We start from the raw sequence: 17,631 nt of genomic DNA, 5'->3' as shown, positions 1-17,631 counted from the left end.
CTATCTCCTGAATGCAAGCTCACAGCTGCGCACCCCTAACCGCACGGCCAACTCACTTGGTAGTCAGAAGAAAGAATGGTAAAGCAAGTGTATAAGAAAATACTTAGATCAGCAGCATCATCATATGCAATTAATATCCCTTGAACTATACAATCTTTAATGTAGAAACAAACCCTGTAGCGCTACAGCCTGAAGGTCTGCAGATTATCAGATGATGAGTGGTAAGCATGACGAATCCTCTCTGCCATTATTTTTGGCTTTCTAGACCGGGACTGCTATGTCACCATCAGATAGCTCCTCAATTGATCTCACATAGGCTGAGGTACCTCGAACTAGCCCTCTGACCCAGGTAAAATTTCCTAACCTAGCCGAGAATCAAACTTGGGCCTCCGGGTAAGAGACAGGTTCACTACCCTTAGACTGCAGAGTTGGCTCTTTAATGTAGCCAACAAGAAAATTCGACCAATGACGGGGGTCTCACATTTAAGCATTATTTATGGCAACCCTGCCAGGATCAGAGCCAACAAGCACAGGAGTTAAGCATTTAACTAACTGTTCTATGTAGCCCACAAAAGGACAATAATTCATATCCATAATCTATAAAAGAAATCTCTTACATCACCCAAGGAAGAGATGAACCATCTGTAACTCTTAAACAATACTTTGATTCAATTTATGAATTAGCAATTTTGAATTATATTTCAATTACTGATTGGGGCATGACATTCAGTAGCCCAACATACTAAGTGCATACGTGAAATCTGACTGATAATCTATTCTAACTATAACATCTGTTGTGATGTGTAAACAACCGATGATAATAATAATAATAGATCTTGGATTGCAAAGAAAGTAAATATGGACTCTAACCATCATGGTGAGCAATGTAATAAAATGAACCATCCCAATAGCAATTTATAATCTGGATTACCTAGAAGAGGCATCAATCTGATCAACATTAAAAACAAAAATAGGTGGTCATTTCCTCAACAATCCAGGAATTTCAACTTTCATAAAAATGCACTAACTGCAACTGTGACTTGAGTTTATACACAATGAGAGAATATTCTACAAGAGATGAAATGGTGAATCTGTCTGGAACTTTGTACGATGCAGCATCGCCACAATGTTTTTTGATTTTCATGAAGATTGGCCCATCCTTCCCTGTGTTGGTCTCAGGCATATCTTGGGTTCACCATGGAATTAGGGTGGAGGTAGACGACAAACTTTGGGAGGGTGGTAATAGTGCTTATATCCCGGAATATATTACCCTGAAGTAGTATCCTCCTGCAGATTTCCATGTCCAGTGCTTTTATTCTCCATCAATTCACTTCCTAAATACTTTATGTTTGCTGAAACCTCAACATCTCTGTCATGAATTTTTACTGTTCCTTTCCTCCTATCCTCTTGACACCTTCCTTATAATATATAATTCCAAAGTTTGACTTAATATGTGTCCGACTTGCTGACAAACTGTAGGAAAACAATTCGCGTGCAATCTTGATAGAAGAGGCAGAGTATTCCATTTGTATTAACTACAGATTTGATACGGAAAAGGAGTTTTGTAAATACTAGTTCTCATTCGGAAAGTTGACTATGACTTTGCACAGCTACAGTTGTCGCCAAACTGCTGAAATATGACGTTTCTACGAAAAGAGCTCAAAATATGACCTTATGACAAAAATAGCCAAAATATGCATTTATATAACAAATAAAAATCACTTAATTGTGACTATAATCACCTGATTTGCACCAAAATCCAATCAGGCGTGAAAACAGAGACAAAGAAAAAATATGACTTTTCCTAAACATCCAAGCCCTAATTATTACATGCCAACTCTGCCGTAGCCCCCCTTTGGTATTTCCTGGAACGAATGACTAAGCCAGGCCATGGGCAGCCAAGCCAGCCCAAGGACATGTCGCGATCTCTCCTCTACTGTTCTCTTTGTCTGGTTTCCCTGTGCCCCTTCTGGAATGTGCAACGAGAATGTTCCATCTCTAGCAGAGCCACAAAGATTCTAGTACTCCATCAACAGGATAAAGAAAAGGATTCAAGCCGTGAACAATCGGTCAGTAGTTGAAGTAGGAGTAGTTGGAGCTGGATGGCAGTAGTGCTGGCTGTCCTCCGTGTCCCACCAGATTCAGAGTATCATCGTGTACTGAGCGGAGTACTGTGCGTGCAGCCTTGCAGTACTAAGCGGAGTACTGTGTGTGTATTACTGTGGACTGCAGACTGACATGGAGTCTGTATGTGGAACGGCTAGGGTGAGTAGAGTGGTGCAGTTATTTGTTGTGACAGGCATTGTAGTGCTTGTTAACACTGTTGAGTACCGGGCGAGTTGGCCGTGCGCGTAGAGGCGCGTTGGCTGTGAGCTTGCATCCGGGAGATAGTAGGTTCGAATCCCACTATCGGCAGCCCTGAAGATGGTTTTCCGTGGTTTCCCATTTTCACACCAGGCAAATGCTGGGGCTGTACCTTAATTAAGGCCACGGCCGCTTCCTTCCAACTCCTAGGCCTTTCCCATCCCATCGTCGCCATAAGACCTATCTGTGTCGGTGCGACGTAAAGCCCCTAGCAAAAAAAAAAAAACCACTGTTGAGTTGTTGCTGTTGCGTGACTGCCGTTTAGCCATCCGTGTTGGGCAGTCAATGGAACGGCCATGTGAGTTGTCTGTGTGAGTGGCAGACTTTCTTTGGAATCAAACGAAGGAACAGTAATCGTGTGTTGTGATGGTCAGCAGCCCTGTATTCAAACCTGTCAGCATGCAGCTGCTGTGTGGGATGACACGACTTGCGAGGTAAAATGAATGTAAGGCGGCCTGTCAATCAAGATTTACAGAAGATCACCCATCCAGGTAAAGTCTGCCTAGCTGGAGTCTTGTTGTGAGAGACTTTTAAATAGACAGAAATAAGTGGAGTGTGGTCATTCATGGCTGAATATAATTGTGAATGTGTTTATGTGTTTGTACCAATTGGATCATCTTAGAATTAAACTGGATCAATAAAGCAGACAGGGTTTTATTCGTAACAATATAATCCCTCTACTGAATACCACGAGCAGAAATTTGGAAACTAATGATAAGGATCCCATCAAATATTAAAGAAAGTCTTACTATTCGTCAAAAGAAAAAAAGTTCTACAGTCAAAGTTTGACACATATTTGATTACAAATCTTGATGTAAAAAGACATATTTTGGTAATTAACCATTAAAAGAAAATGAACGACTACATACCTACACTTCCTCCCCGACAACCATCCAAAATGACTTTAGCCCGCGACTTTGCATCAGCTGCAAAATGTGGATCATTCATCAGTTCAGGATACGACACTAATGCCAGGACCTAATGAGAACAAAAAAATTAAAATATACAATGAAGAACCCATTTAAAAGAGATATGCTTGTTAACACATCTTCTTAATACTTGCATTATAACAGATGACACAAGACCATAAATATTTATATCACAAAGCCTACCAGTGTCAACTGACATCGTTTAGGAACATCCATCACTACCAACAAGACAATTCAAACTTGTTTTCTAAGTACTGGAAAGGCACAAACAAGTGACAAATGAAGTCATATACAGGACAGGAACATGACTTAATCTGCCACTTTATTCTTTTTCCAATATTTATACTTACCCATTGGGTTACTTTTCTCCTTTCGTGTTTGTCCTGCGGTCTTAGCCTTTTACGACTTGTAAATTTTTATCCTTCTCTCATCTCTCCCCACCCCTGTGTTTAACTGGCTTTCTTCTTATCCCATAATTTGCACATCAAGATTGAAGATTCTGTCAAAATGATCCCTCAACGAGTGTTGAAGCCCACCCAACTGAAGAAGCTGAGAAGCAGAAATGAGCTCCTCAAGAGGTAAGAAGAAATGGATACAGGATTGGGATTGGTGGGAAGAGAACCTATCTATTTGAAGATGGCAGTCTATGAAGATGCGGAGGTTGTCCTAGTCCTCTTTTGGTTTTGTATTCGTCCTTGTCTCCATTTCTATTACTCCTCCTTCCAATGCTGACCTCTCATTGCATTTATCCTATTATGTGTTCTTATTCATGTTTCCCATCTTTCTATACGAAACCTGGATTCTAAGTTGCCAAGAATTTTTTATCATCTATAAAAATATTTCGTATGCAGAGCACCAGATTTTAGCATCATATGAGATAGCATACACCATTCCCATGAACTCTGGCATATAAGAACTTGCATCTTACTGCAGATTTTATTGAATACAAGTAAACTGGTAATTGTGAGGATCCTACTGTAATAGTTCCTTCTGTAGAATAGCAGTAGTGTTGACCCTCAGATCTCAATGTAGTGTGCTCAAATTCGGCAGGGATAATCAGATTTTGTAAGGCAGAGAAAGTCCATACGGCACTTTATGTCGTACGTTATCGGTGACGCATTTTGTGTTTACCCAATAACATTAATTAAAACTGTGCCATAGATTGCCCAACAGAGAACTGGTTCTCTGCAATCAGGTAGAGTAAAACACATCATCGTAATTAACACGCAGGTAGCCTAAGTGGTGTCAAATCACTTGGTAGCTGGGCCATATGATTATTATTTTCCGACGGTAATGTTCGTGAGTAAGTCTGTTGTTGCTGTTTCATTATTTCACAAGTCAGTACGCTTTTAACAAGGAGTCTCAGAGATAAGAGGAAATGATTACAAAGACAACATACATGATTGCAATGTACTGTTAATACTCCTGTACCCATTGTTCAGGCTGTAAACTCGGGACAATTTTCCTCTTCCAGAACCTAACGATTAACAGTTTCCAGTCGTCTTTGATTAAACAGAGTATGAATGATTGAGACATTATTACAGTCACAGAGGTCATCAAATTCACATCATTATGAAACCATAGTGCACAGCTGCATACACGAAGATTTTGACAGACTGATGCCAGAGCATGGAACATGCACAGTATTGGAAAGTCAGTCTACAGGAAATACGCATCAGGATTGTTGCCAAAAGATGATACTGATACTGACAAGACTATCCTCTCCTTCTACCTACAGAGAGTCAAATTCATCAAATAAACTATAAAGCAGGGCTTACAGTCACCTCTGATGATGATGATGATGATGTTTGTTGTTTAAAGGGGCCTAACATCTAGGTCATCAGCCCTTAATGGTACGAAATGAGATGAAATGAAATGACAAATTAAAAGTCCAAAATCCTCCACTGACCAGAATACAAAACGTAAGGACGAAGAATGAATGGATGGATGGATGGATGGATATGAACTTAAAACAATCAGTGGAACCGACCCACAGTGCCTCATATGCACAGAAGCTGGCGTAAAACAATAGTATTACTGACCAAGGGACTGCTTGTATAGCACAATACTGAATCGATGAGGCTTGTAGTCTAAATGGGTCCAAACTCCAAGTCAACGGTCCCTCATAATGGTACTTATCGCTAGGAATGTAGAACCATGGTATTTGTCATGTTGCAGTACTAATCAAAGGTAGTGTAGACTCGCAATATTCCACACATTATGGTACTACTCACAGGTAACGAAATTCACATGTGTAATACAGACCGATGGTGTTTCGCACATTGCGGCGCCATTTACAGGCAACACAAACCTATGATGTTCATCACAGAAGTGTACTAACCACAGGGACTCACGCTATCCCGTGGTGTTCCTCGTATAGTGGGTACTAATCATAGGCAAGCCAGAATCATGGTGTCGCTCATCCCATGGTGTCGCACATATGGTGCTACTAATCACAGGTACTGTAAAAGCCGGCAACACACTCTGCTGCTACTAATCACAAACCTATTTTCTACCTAACAGAGTGGTACTAAACACAAGTAAAAGTGACCCATAGTGGTCCCCGCGTGGTGGTACTAATTACAAGTAGTCTCATGGTTCTAATTTGATCATCCCTTTGTCGCCCCTTTTAGTCACCTCTTACGACAGGCACAGTCACCTTTATCTCCTTTTTCTTCAGTGTTTGTCCTTCCTGGAGCGGGGTCCGCTATATGGATTCGTTGTTTCTATTTAGTTCTGTCCTGGGGCAAGTCAGGGTGGTGACTGGACGCTCTTCTGATCTTTGTGAAGAGTAATGACCCACCACTGTTTAGATCATCCCTTCGGTTTCCTGCCGGCAACTTTAAATTTGTAAACCCATCTTCACGATAGTTTCAGCCCTGCCTTTAGTAGGCCTACATGTCGAAACCATCACAAGTGGCTCTTGCATATTTTATCTTGAATTAATGCTACTCCAAATCTTTCCATGATGGTTTCACTGAAGATGAGATCCAGTTTACTGACAGCAGGTGTCTACCTCATCATCTTCGTCCACATGACGCCCAGCCGATGCTCTATCTCAGTCGTAGGATGCCAACATTTGCAACCATGCAGTACAACAGGTCAGTTGGCAGTACAATAGATTTTTGACACCGGTCTTTGTTTGCCATTTCCTCCAGGCTGCCGTTATCCTTGCAGTGACCTCTTCAAAAAGTCAGCCATCGTCAGTGATTGTGAAGTGGCTAATGTATTAGTAGTGAATTAGTACCAGTAATCCTCTTTAGTTAATACTCGTGTCAAGATAGTTAAATACATATTTGTTCCGTGTGCTTACATAATACACAATAACACCCCAAGTTATGCAATCTGCAGTTATGTAAATGTGTTGAAATTATGAAAGTAATTAAAATTTTGGGAATTACTATGCTAGTTGATGATACAGTGCAAGGTGGCCAGAATTAGCATTTTACAAACATATTCAAAATTCATATGGTAAAAGTTTAACATAAAATTGTTTGTTTCTTATAAAATTGTAATTAACTTGAACAAATTTTACAGATGCATAACACAGATTACACCATGTCCACAAAACATGACCACTAAATAATTCAGAAGCTATAAAATAATATGATGATTATTATTTTTACTTACCTGCCTAATGAATGTAATTGGTGATTGGCCCATTGCATGGCAGTCTCCAATGTTGGCTTTAATCACTTCTTTGAAAGGTTTCTTCACTCCCTGAAAAGCACGAGAAAAATAATTTTTATAAAAAAATGGCGTGTGGCCTCCGAAGTGACCTGGTGCAGATCTTTCAAGTTGACGCCATATAGGCGACCTGCGCATCTATGAGGATGGTGCCCTACCTACGATGAATTCTAATGATGAATATGGCACACACACCCAGTCCCCAAACCATCAGATTTAACCAATGAAGGTTAAAATCCTTGGCCCAGCTGGGAAATAAACCTGGGACTCCCTGGACCAAAGGCCAGCATGACATAGCCATAGAGCCGGACAATTTCAGAAATGAAAATCTATAACTACCTCACCAGAGCACTGAAAGGAGAACACTCGTGACTATTCATAAGGGAAGTAATTAAATATTCAGAATGATAGTGAGGGGGAAGTAACACAAAGGCTCCATACGATTATAGCCATGGCACTTAAGAAAAAAAAAGGTGCGAGAGTCAAGTTGCATGGCCACTCCTCACCAAGAGAACACCACCTGAATCATAATCAATGTGTGTGTGTGAGAATTTTTGAAATGAAAATTCAAGTCCTTGTGGTTTGAATTCCATGTAAAACTGGAGGTCCCATGACTATTATCACTATATCAACAGTTGTGTAAAACTAAAAGGTTGCTTATTTTTCCTTATGAAAATGTCATTAACTGTCATGGAAAGTTAGAGAATCACACAAATATCTTTCCAAGTCATATGATAGTGGGAATAGAATGATCCATGACAGTACTATAGCGTGAGGCTACTTTGAGTAACCTCAACTCTGTACTTCTTGAATATCTCTATCATCTAAAGTAATTTTTAATGTTTAGATTGATGCTTTTATGGCCTGTAATTGTAGACGTGATAATAAGCTTTTGGACTTTTGCCGCGTCAAAAAAGACTAAATTCTTTACGATTTGCAGAGAACTTCGCTCCATATCTTCAGAAGAAAAATTCGAACTGTTCACAAGGAAGACTTTACCAATAATGAAGGTTTAAATTTAAGAATGCTTTTCGGGTGGTGTATAGTAAGTGGTACTGTCATTCGTCACTAGAGGGCTCATTGTATGCTGGCCTTCCACGTGGGAGCTGACGACACCATCTAAGCTCCAATTAAGATGTAAAGTAATCTAAAGCAATTTCTAAACCTCTTGATACTATGGGATTTCAAAAGGCTACAGGTCACTGTGACCATGTGCTGTGAGGATTCCTGTCAAACTATCTTTAAACATATGGTGAGCTGAATATAACAAAAAAGGTCAAAAGGTCTTGAAGAGTTGTGGTAATCTGAATAGGTCTACCGAGCCCACTGCCATACTGGGGCAACACCCTGGTAATTTCATGACTGAATAAGCCTAAAGAGCTTGAACACTTTAACATTCTGAATAGATGAAGCTAAACTATGGATCCCTTCCGGGAACTTAATTTCTGATATAAAAGCCAAAGGCAGGTATTTAATAACTGGAGGTACATATTGTTACAAATAGAACTCTATCTGTTTCATTGTTCTAATTAATTTCAGTATGACCTAATAAATGCAACGTGTGATATGAAAGACCCCCCCCCACACACACACGTGCACAAACACACACAATTCTAACCAGCTGTGAATGGCCACAGTTACTAATTACTGTCTATATACAAATCACTCTTCTGTACACACACCAGGGAGTCCCGGACAGTTGGAATTATATATCTGGGGACAGCTATAATCCTTACTTTCACTTTCCCCAAGTCCAGTCACCTCCTACAGCCGCTAAGCGTAGGCCGCTGGATTTGAACACAGTGCCGCTGGCTACACAAGACACGATGATTGTTCGTTGGTTCGATTCCAGAGACAGTCCAGTAATTCACACAGTCACATGCAGTGAAGAACTAAACAGCTCAAAATTATTCAACAGCAGGACGATACTCACAACAGCGATCATTAACACTCGCTCGGCCTCAGTTCACAGAAATACACAAACACACAATACAGTCTTCCGTTCTGTCGTCTCCAGTCCACACACACGGGTCTCTCCGACACCACAACCACCTGCTCGCAGGAGCCTTGTATTTATGTTGGGCCACTAGAACATTCAGGGTTCAGCTGGAGATCAAAGTTTCCCGTCATTTATTCCCGAAATCGCATGGAGAAACTGGATGAACGAAACAATAGAGGAAGGGCCGTGGCATGTCCTCGGGTGGGCTGGGAAGTTTTCTGAGCTGGCTTAGTCATCCCCTTTCAGGTAATACAGAACGGGCTGTGACAAGGCTGATGGTCGCTTGAGCACGTAACATCATCTTCCCTAGTGCACTGTCACGGCACTGTCCTACAAAGGAGGCTTGCAGAAGTGTGTTAACAGTGTACTAGCCACCAGCACCTTGGAAATATGCGGCAATCTAAGTAATGAGCCAACTGCCACACTGAGGCAAAATGCTAATAATTTCATGACTGAAAAGGCCTAAAGAGCTTGAATTCTTTAAGGTTAATTTTGAGAGGGCAGTATTATCTAATGGTGGCTAACCTTTGAGAATAACGCTTTTTGTTAAGTGCCTGGGTCTTGTTTTTTGTGCCGTAGAGAGATAATGATTTCAAAATGGAAGAAAACACGGGTTAATACAGAAGAGAAGGTAGACAAATTTTAATTTTCAAAAATTTTAACTTCTATTTGTGTGAAAATCATAATTTTCAGCTCAGTGTATTACTGAATTACTGTTAAAGAGTTAATGCAATTATTTAATATAGTTTCCTCAAGTATGCCAATTCAAAATGAAAATCAAGGCAATTTTCTGCACAAAGGTACCCCTTGTATCCTTTTCCTCCAAGTAACACATTAGCCATCCCTCCTTAAAGTTACAAGGAAAAGTACCAAATCACCATAACTACCAATTTTGTTGAATTCTGTTATACTGTACATATGCTTGTCAGCCGAGGGTGTAAGGTGCATTAACTGTAACTGCACATCTGGGAAAACTTGGCAGGCGAGTCCACATCCCGAGGGGCAGGCAACATTGCATTAGCAGCCATTGAATATTGCCAAGGCCCAACCAAGGGTGGTATAATCCTCCAGTGATGTACCTCAAGGGGCAGAAGATGGGGTCGCTGAAGGTTAAGTTGACTCATTCTTGCATTTTCTTCAGCAACCCCTTCAAGGGAATATCAAATCTATTCTTTCCCTCAAGTTGTGAATCCGTATAGAAGCGAGTCTCTGGACAAATATTTTTTGACTTTCAGCAATAAAATAAGTGCAATATCTTGGTAGAACTTGAGGATATGCATACCAGCCAAGACAGCTGCAGACTCCCGGACCTCGACACTCTTTCATTGCTAGCATCTTAGTTAGTTCATGAGATTTCAATTGATCTGGCTGGACATGGCTTGTAGCAGTATTCCACTGGTCTAAATCATTATGGGGTGCACAGTTAAGAGCCTCCCCAGCAACTGGGGACATGATGCACATCGTCGATCATTTCAACAAGAGTACTACAGATGGTTATCATATCTGTGTTGAATATTGGGAGTAACGCCACATGCTATAAATTTCAGCCAATGGCATTAGTTGTTGTTGCAGGTGGCAAGGAAAATGTTGTACAACTGGATGGCTTTTATATCAAAAGAACAAAGTGCCATTCATTGAAAACCGAGATGTTGTTTGAACTTATGATCATTTACAAATTGTCACTGGGGATTAACATATGAATTGGTAAATATGAAATACAACAGGCATAGAAAATGTACTAAACAGTTCCATATGAGGAACTAATGAACACAATTTGATCAAATGGAGTTTCGTGGTCGTCTGGGTTCAGAAATACGTAGCGCGCATGTGTGAATATCGTTCGAACTGTAGTTATGCTCTAGGCCACTAGAGGGCAATTGCGTCGTTGTAGAAATCTTAGCTGTTTGTGACCGCACATCAGAGCAATATCGCCGTATATCTCAGTTATGTCTTTAACTTCGCGAGTGATCCTTCGTGTCTGTTGGAACAATGACGTAAGTATGATTCCTGGTCGAAACTTCATTGGTTGAGAAGCTCATTACACTTGACAGTTTTGTTTTTCTATTACTTTCAGTGTTTATAGTTTGTATTTCACTCATCCTATTTCGTTAGCAGAATGATACCAAGACGTTGGATCTTTTTCTTCCTGATACTACTGACAAACTTCGTTACATATTGATCACAGTTTCAGAAGAACAATGCCGCATTTGCAGAAAAGGGGTCATTTTGGGCAAAAATAAAGAAATTGTTTTGAAAACATTTCTGTATCCTGTAGTGTGCTTGTATATGTTACAATTTTCCCTGGTTACAATTTCCTACAAAATTAATTTTTGGCGTAATTGAATCTTAACGAAAGATAAATCGGTTTTTCGCGTCTCCTGTACAATTGCAGTTTTGACAGTTATGTCATTGTTCTTCCGGAGCGACGATTATCATCATTCCATTCATTCATCACCTTCTATTGTGAAGTCGGCACCACTCCAAAACAATCTAAGTCACCTTCAACCTCATCCACAAGCCTATTCTACCATGTACCTAGCCCTCAACATCCTTGCTGACATACACTGACTGACAGAGCAAATGCAACACCAAGAAGGAGTGGTCAGAACTTTATGCCAATTGCAGGGTAGACTGACGTCACTGAGGTATGCTCATGATGTGAAATGCGCCGCTGTGCTGCGCACGTAGCGAACGATAAATGGGACACGGCGTTGGCGAATGGCCCACTTCGTACCGTGATTTCTCAGCCGACAGTCATTGTAGAACGTGTTGTCGTGTGCCACAGGACACGTGTATAGCTAAGAATGCCAGGCCGCCGTCAACGGAGGCATTTCCAGCAGGCAGACGAATTTACGAGGGGTATGGTGATCGGGCTGAGAAGGGCAGGTTGGTCGCTTCGTCAAATCGCAGCCGATACCCATAGGGATGTGTCCACGGTGCAGCGCCTGTGGCGAAGATGGTTGGCGCAGGGACATGTGGCACGTGCGAGGGGTCCAGGCGCAGCCCGAGTGACGTCAGCACGCGAGGATCGGCGCATCCGCCGCCAAGCGGTGGCAGCCCCGCACGCCACGTCAACCGCCATTCTTCAGCATGTGCAAGACACCCTGGCTGTTCCAATATCGACCAGAACAATTTCCCGTCGATTGGTTGAAGGAGGCCTGCACTCCCGGCGTCCGCTCAGAAGACTACCATTGACTCCACAGCATAGACGTGCACGCCTGGCATGGTGCCGGGCTAGAGCGACTTGGATGAGGGAATGGCGGAACGTCGTGTTCTCCGATGAGTCACGCTTCTGTTCTGTCAGTGATAGTCACCGCAGACGAGTGTGGCGTCGGCGTGGAGAAAGGTCAAATCCGGCAGTAACTGTGGAGCGCCCTACCGCTAGACAACGCGGCATCATGGTTTGGGGCGCTATTGCGTATGATTCCACGTCACCTCTAGTGCGTATTCAAGGCACGTTAAATGCCCACCGCTACGTGCAGCATGTGCTGCGGCCGGTGGCACTCCCGTACCTTCAGGGGCTGCCCAATGCTCTGTTTCAGCAGGATAATGCCCGCCCACACACTGCTCGCATCTCCCAACAGGCTCTACGAGGTGTACAGATGCTTCTGTGGCCAGCGTACTCTCCGGATCTCTCACCAATCGAACACGTGTGGGATCTCATTGGACGCCGTTTGCAAACTCTGCCCCAGCCTCGTACGGACGACCAACTGTGGCAAATGGTTGACAGAGAATGGAGAACCATCCCTCAGGACACCATCCGCACTCTTATTGACTCTGTACCTCGACGTGTTTCTGCGTCCATCGCCACTCGCGGTGGTCCTACATCCTACTGAGTCGATGCCGTGCGCATTGTGTAACCTGCATATCGGTTTGAAATAAACATCAATTATTCGTCCGTGCCGTCTCTGTTTTTTTCCCCAACTTTCATCCCTTTCGAACCACTCCTTCTTGGTGTTGCATTTGCTCTGTCAGTCAGTGTACTTAACTAAGTTCAAACCTGTAAGTGGTCACAGTAGTAATTTTCTGTACACAGAACCAACCACCAAGAATATTTGGTTCTATGTAAAGAAAATAAGAGGATAAGTAAGTTTAGTACTTGATTTAAGCACTCACAGATGGCTGCATACCCTAGATGGCACTTGGTTCTATTCGAATAAAACATTGCATGCATTTTTAAGATTTCACATACACATATCTCAGAAATGTTAAACATGGTACTTGGTTCCTTTTATATAAAAGCCATCCAATTTACGATATTCCCTTATAAGACTGGTGAGTTCCTAGTGTTGGCAAAGAACATTCTCCTAGAGGTATAACAAGGTCATATTTAAATGATTCACCTTTCAACATAGTGCAATTTATGCTCAAGTTTTACCAACATCTGTACAAAAAACTTATAAGCTCAATAGACAAAATTTAGTCACCTAGCATGTTTAATAATCTAGGGATTAATACCAAAGGAATGTACGATGGGCTTCATAGCTTGCACAGTAGTGGTACAGTGCAGTACCTATCTCATTCATTAAATGTTGAATGGGGCATTAAGTAGACATTACTGAATGGCAAAGTGGGGCGATTGCTTTTGGGCATGCTAAAGGCATCCTGTGAAGGAGGTAGTGTAAAAGGCAGGTGTATCAGCATGTATGGTAATGCAAGTCTACCAGCAGTGGTGAAAACCACAGTCTGCAGGAAATTATAATCGGAAATTTTGCCAAAAGAAGGTACCAAGAGACTGGCTTATGGCTATGAATTACTTCACTACAAAGTGGAAATTCCTGCAAGATGTCAACACCATAGACATCTAAAGCCAAGTGGCACACAAGACCCCTATGTTCATGACCATTCACAAAATTATCCAAGTTTGCAACGAGATGTTAAGAGTTGACTACAAAGGACTGGAAGCATGTCGTATAGTCAGACAAATTACACTGGAAAAAAAAACAAAAAAAAAAACAAAACCTATTTTTAAAATTGCTGGTTATATTGTTATGAATATGGAATGTTCAGGTGAACCTGAATCCAAATCTATGTTTGTTTTTTTCAAGCTGGCTCTAGTACTTCACATATAGGGTGTTCTTCAAAAAGTGTTTATTTCCCATATCTGCAAACAGATTTACCATGAAATCTGGACCTATTTTTTTATTTCTAGTGTTGGTTTCATTTTATCTTTTTTTCTGTACTGTTTCCATTTTTAATCATGTTTTTACATTTTTTTGCTTCTATTTTTGCAGGGATACAAGAGATTGCTTGAACTACTCTTAATCTGTGCTGAAATATGAGTTCTTCACGAAGAGTTTGTTTAAACTGCCCTAATGACTTCTGTTATATTTGTGGTGAAGACACTCTTCAAATTAACAGGAAGAACATCACCGACTTTGTCAAGCGAGCATATTTTGCATACTTTGGAATTCACTTTGGGAACCAAGATAAGTCTTGGGCTCCCCATAGGTTTGTAAAGTTGTATGGAGTGCCTAAGACAGTGGACAAATGGAAAGAGGAAAAGTTTAAATTTTGCAGTGCTTATGGTGTGGAGAGAGCCAAAGAAACAAAAAATCATGATGACTGTTACATTTGTGTTGTTAATATAAAAGACTTCAATAGATACAAAAGACATGAGTGGTTGTATCCAGATCTGGAATCAGCAAAGCGACCTGTGCCACATAGCATACATGTTCCTGTTCCAGTGTTTAACACACTCCCAGAAATTCCATTTTCAGAAGTCGAAGCATTGGGCTGTGTCAGTAGCCATGGATCTGAATTTGAAGGAAATAATTCAACACCTCAGTAGTTCTCTCAGGAAGAACTCAATGACCTGATATAAGAACTCAATCTGTCTAAGAAAACATCTGAACTTGGCATCTCGGCTAAAAGAAAAGAACTGTCTAAAGCCAGAAGCTAAAATTACAATTTACCGGACTAGAGAAAAGGGACTTCTTCCATACTTCAGTGAAGATAATGAACTTGTGTACTGCAACAATATCCCTGAACTACTTATCAAAACTAGTTTGCCAGAACATCGGCCACAGGATGGAATTTTTTTTATATATTGGTCCTCCAGAAGCTTGAAATGTGTGCTATTACACAATAACTTCTACGCATCTATTCCAATAGTTCATTCAACAAAACTGTATGAGGTATATGAAAATGTCAAGATGGTTCTGCAGAAACTTCGTTATCAGCACAAGTGGCAATAAGACCTCTATCTGTGTCGGTGTGGCGTAAATAACTTGTAAATGTGTTGATCTCAAAAGGGTGAATTTCTTGCTCGGGCAGCGAAGTGGGTATATGAAGTACCCATGTTTCATTTAAACATACGAATTTCATTTTGTCCGTATTGAACTGAGAAAGGATGTTAGGAAAAACTTAAAACGGTCCACCTTTTCAATACAAAAATGTTATATTTTCCTGTAAAAATGTTATATTTGTATTGAAAAGGTGGACCGTTTTAAGTTTTTCCTAACATCCTTACCCATGTTTCATATGAATGTGGGATAGCAGAGCACAAGGGGATAATTGGAGAAGGGAAAAATGGCCTACACGGGAAAACATGACAGTTGGTTCAGTAAATATCATAAATGAACCTTTGATTGACAGGGAAAATATAATTCTCCCACCACTGCACGTAAATCTATGCCTCATGAAGCCGTTTGTGTAAGCCTTAGATAGAACTGGAAATTTTTTGAAGTATATCTGCAAATCCCTTCCTGGACTCGGTTATGAAAAACTTAAAGCAGGAATCTTTGATGGTCCTCAAATTCGCAAGCTCATCGATGATTCCAATTTCACTACAGTAATGACAGACACTGAAGCATGCGCCTGGAACAGTTTTCTCTCTGTAGTAAGGAACTTCTTTTTGGAGGGGGGGAATCATCTTAACGGGCTGCGGTGAAAAAGGAGTTGAATTATTTTTATGAGGATACTTATATCTCAAAAACTGAAGACGATAGAGGTATGAACATTTGTATTGGTATTTGGAATCTCCTTTAAAAATAAACAGTTTTTGGAAAATCCCACTATGGGGAAAAGGGGCTGAACACCTTTTATGAGGAGACTTATATCTCAAAAACTTAAGATGTTAAAGTTACAGACATGAAAATTGAAATTTGGAATCTCCTTCGAAAATAAAGAAACACGTATTTTTGTGTTTTTGGATAATCCGATGAATAGGGGGTGAACAGGAGTGACAAACGGGTTGAATTTTAAAAAAGACTATATCTGCAAATTATCTCGGACACATAACATATTACAGATTTGAAAACTGGTATTTGGAATTTCCTGTAAAAGTAAAAAACATAAATATTTCTTTCAGAAAATCCACTTAAGGGGAACTGAAAAAGGGGGGTGAGTTTTTAAAATTGGCGTATCTACAGTATATCTCAAAAACTTAATGTGTTGCAGATGTGAAGATTGGTATTTGGAATGTCCTTCAAAAATAAGGAAACGCATATTCTTTGGTTTTCGGAAAAAAACACTTAACGGTGTGGTGGGGGGGGGGGGAGGGGGAGAAGGGGGTGAAAGAATTGAAAAATTAGTTGAATTATTTGTAAGAGAAATTATATATATATATATATATATATACCAAAAAATCTAAAGATATTACAAACGTGAAAACTGGTATTTGGAATCTCCTTTAAAAATAAGGAAACACGCATTTGGTGGGGGAATCAACTTGGTAGGGACGGGGGGGGAGATGAAAACTGCGATTAATTCCTTTTACGGGGATACATATATCTCAAAAACTGAAGATGTTACAATCGTGATAATTGGTATCTGGAAGCTCTTTTAAAGAAACGGGTCCTGTTTTTTTTTTGAAAATTCACTTGAGTGGGGAGTGTGAAAGGAAGTAAAAAAATGAATTCTTTTTCTGGAGAAACTTGTATCTCAAAACTGAAGTTTACAGACGTGGAAATTGGTATTTGATATCTCACTTAAAAATAAAGAAACACGCATTTTTGGGTGGGGGGAAACCAACTTAACGGGTGGGGGTGGAGTGAAAAGTGAAAGAAATTTAATTCTTTTCATGAGGATACTCATATCTCAAAAACTGAAGATGTTACCGACATGATAATTTATATTTGGAATTTTCTTTCAAAGTAAAGAAATACGTAATCTTCTGTCTGGAAAATCCACTTAAGGGGGTGAATTAATTGAAAAATTAGTTGAAATCTTTGTATGAGGATACTTATACCTCAAAAACTAAAGATGTTAAGGATGTGAAAATTGGTATTTGGAATCTCATTTAAAAATAAAGTAATACACACTTTTGGGGGAGGAAGTAGGTGGGGGGGGGGGTTGGGTTGAAAAGGGAGTTGAATTACTTTTCTGAGGATAGTTATATCTCAAAAACTGAAGATGTTACAGACGTGAAAATTAGTATTTGGAATCTTTTTTAAAAATAATGAAACACACATTTATTTTTTCGTAAAATCAACATAAGTTGAAAATAAGTACATAAGGAGTTGAAATATGTTTATGAGGATACTTTATCTTAAAAACTGGAGCTGTTACAGACGTGAAAGTTGGTATTTTGAATTTCTTTTCAAAACAAAGAAACGCGTATTTTTTGTTTTCGAAAAGTCCACTTAAGGCGGAAGAGGGGGTGGAAAGAAGTGAAGAAGAAGAAGAAGTTGAATTATTCTTATGAGTATA

General features: G+C 40.3%; 1 protein-coding gene across 1 annotated transcript in view; it reads right to left on the bottom strand.

The window, feature by feature from the left end:
- LOC136864690 (alanine aminotransferase 1) overlaps positions 1-17,631 on the bottom strand; it is a 129,146-nt gene that overhangs the window by 99,462 nt on the left and 12,053 nt on the right. The window contains exons 2-3 of the mRNA XM_067142003.2: positions 6,924-7,013; positions 3,234-3,342 (exon numbers count right to left, since the gene is read on the bottom strand). Of these exons, the coding sequence (XP_066998104.1) occupies positions 3,234-3,342; positions 6,924-7,013 (199 nt within the window). The remainder of the gene's footprint in view (positions 1-3,233; positions 3,343-6,923; positions 7,014-17,631) is intronic.

This window comes from Anabrus simplex, chromosome 2, assembly GCF_040414725.1.
Source record: "Anabrus simplex isolate iqAnaSimp1 chromosome 2, ASM4041472v1, whole genome shotgun sequence".
NCBI classification, from domain to species: domain Eukaryota; kingdom Metazoa; phylum Arthropoda; class Insecta; order Orthoptera; family Tettigoniidae; genus Anabrus; species Anabrus simplex.
The sequence above is the reverse complement of the archived record's forward strand: the minus strand, read 5'-3'. Positions and strand labels throughout refer to the sequence as shown.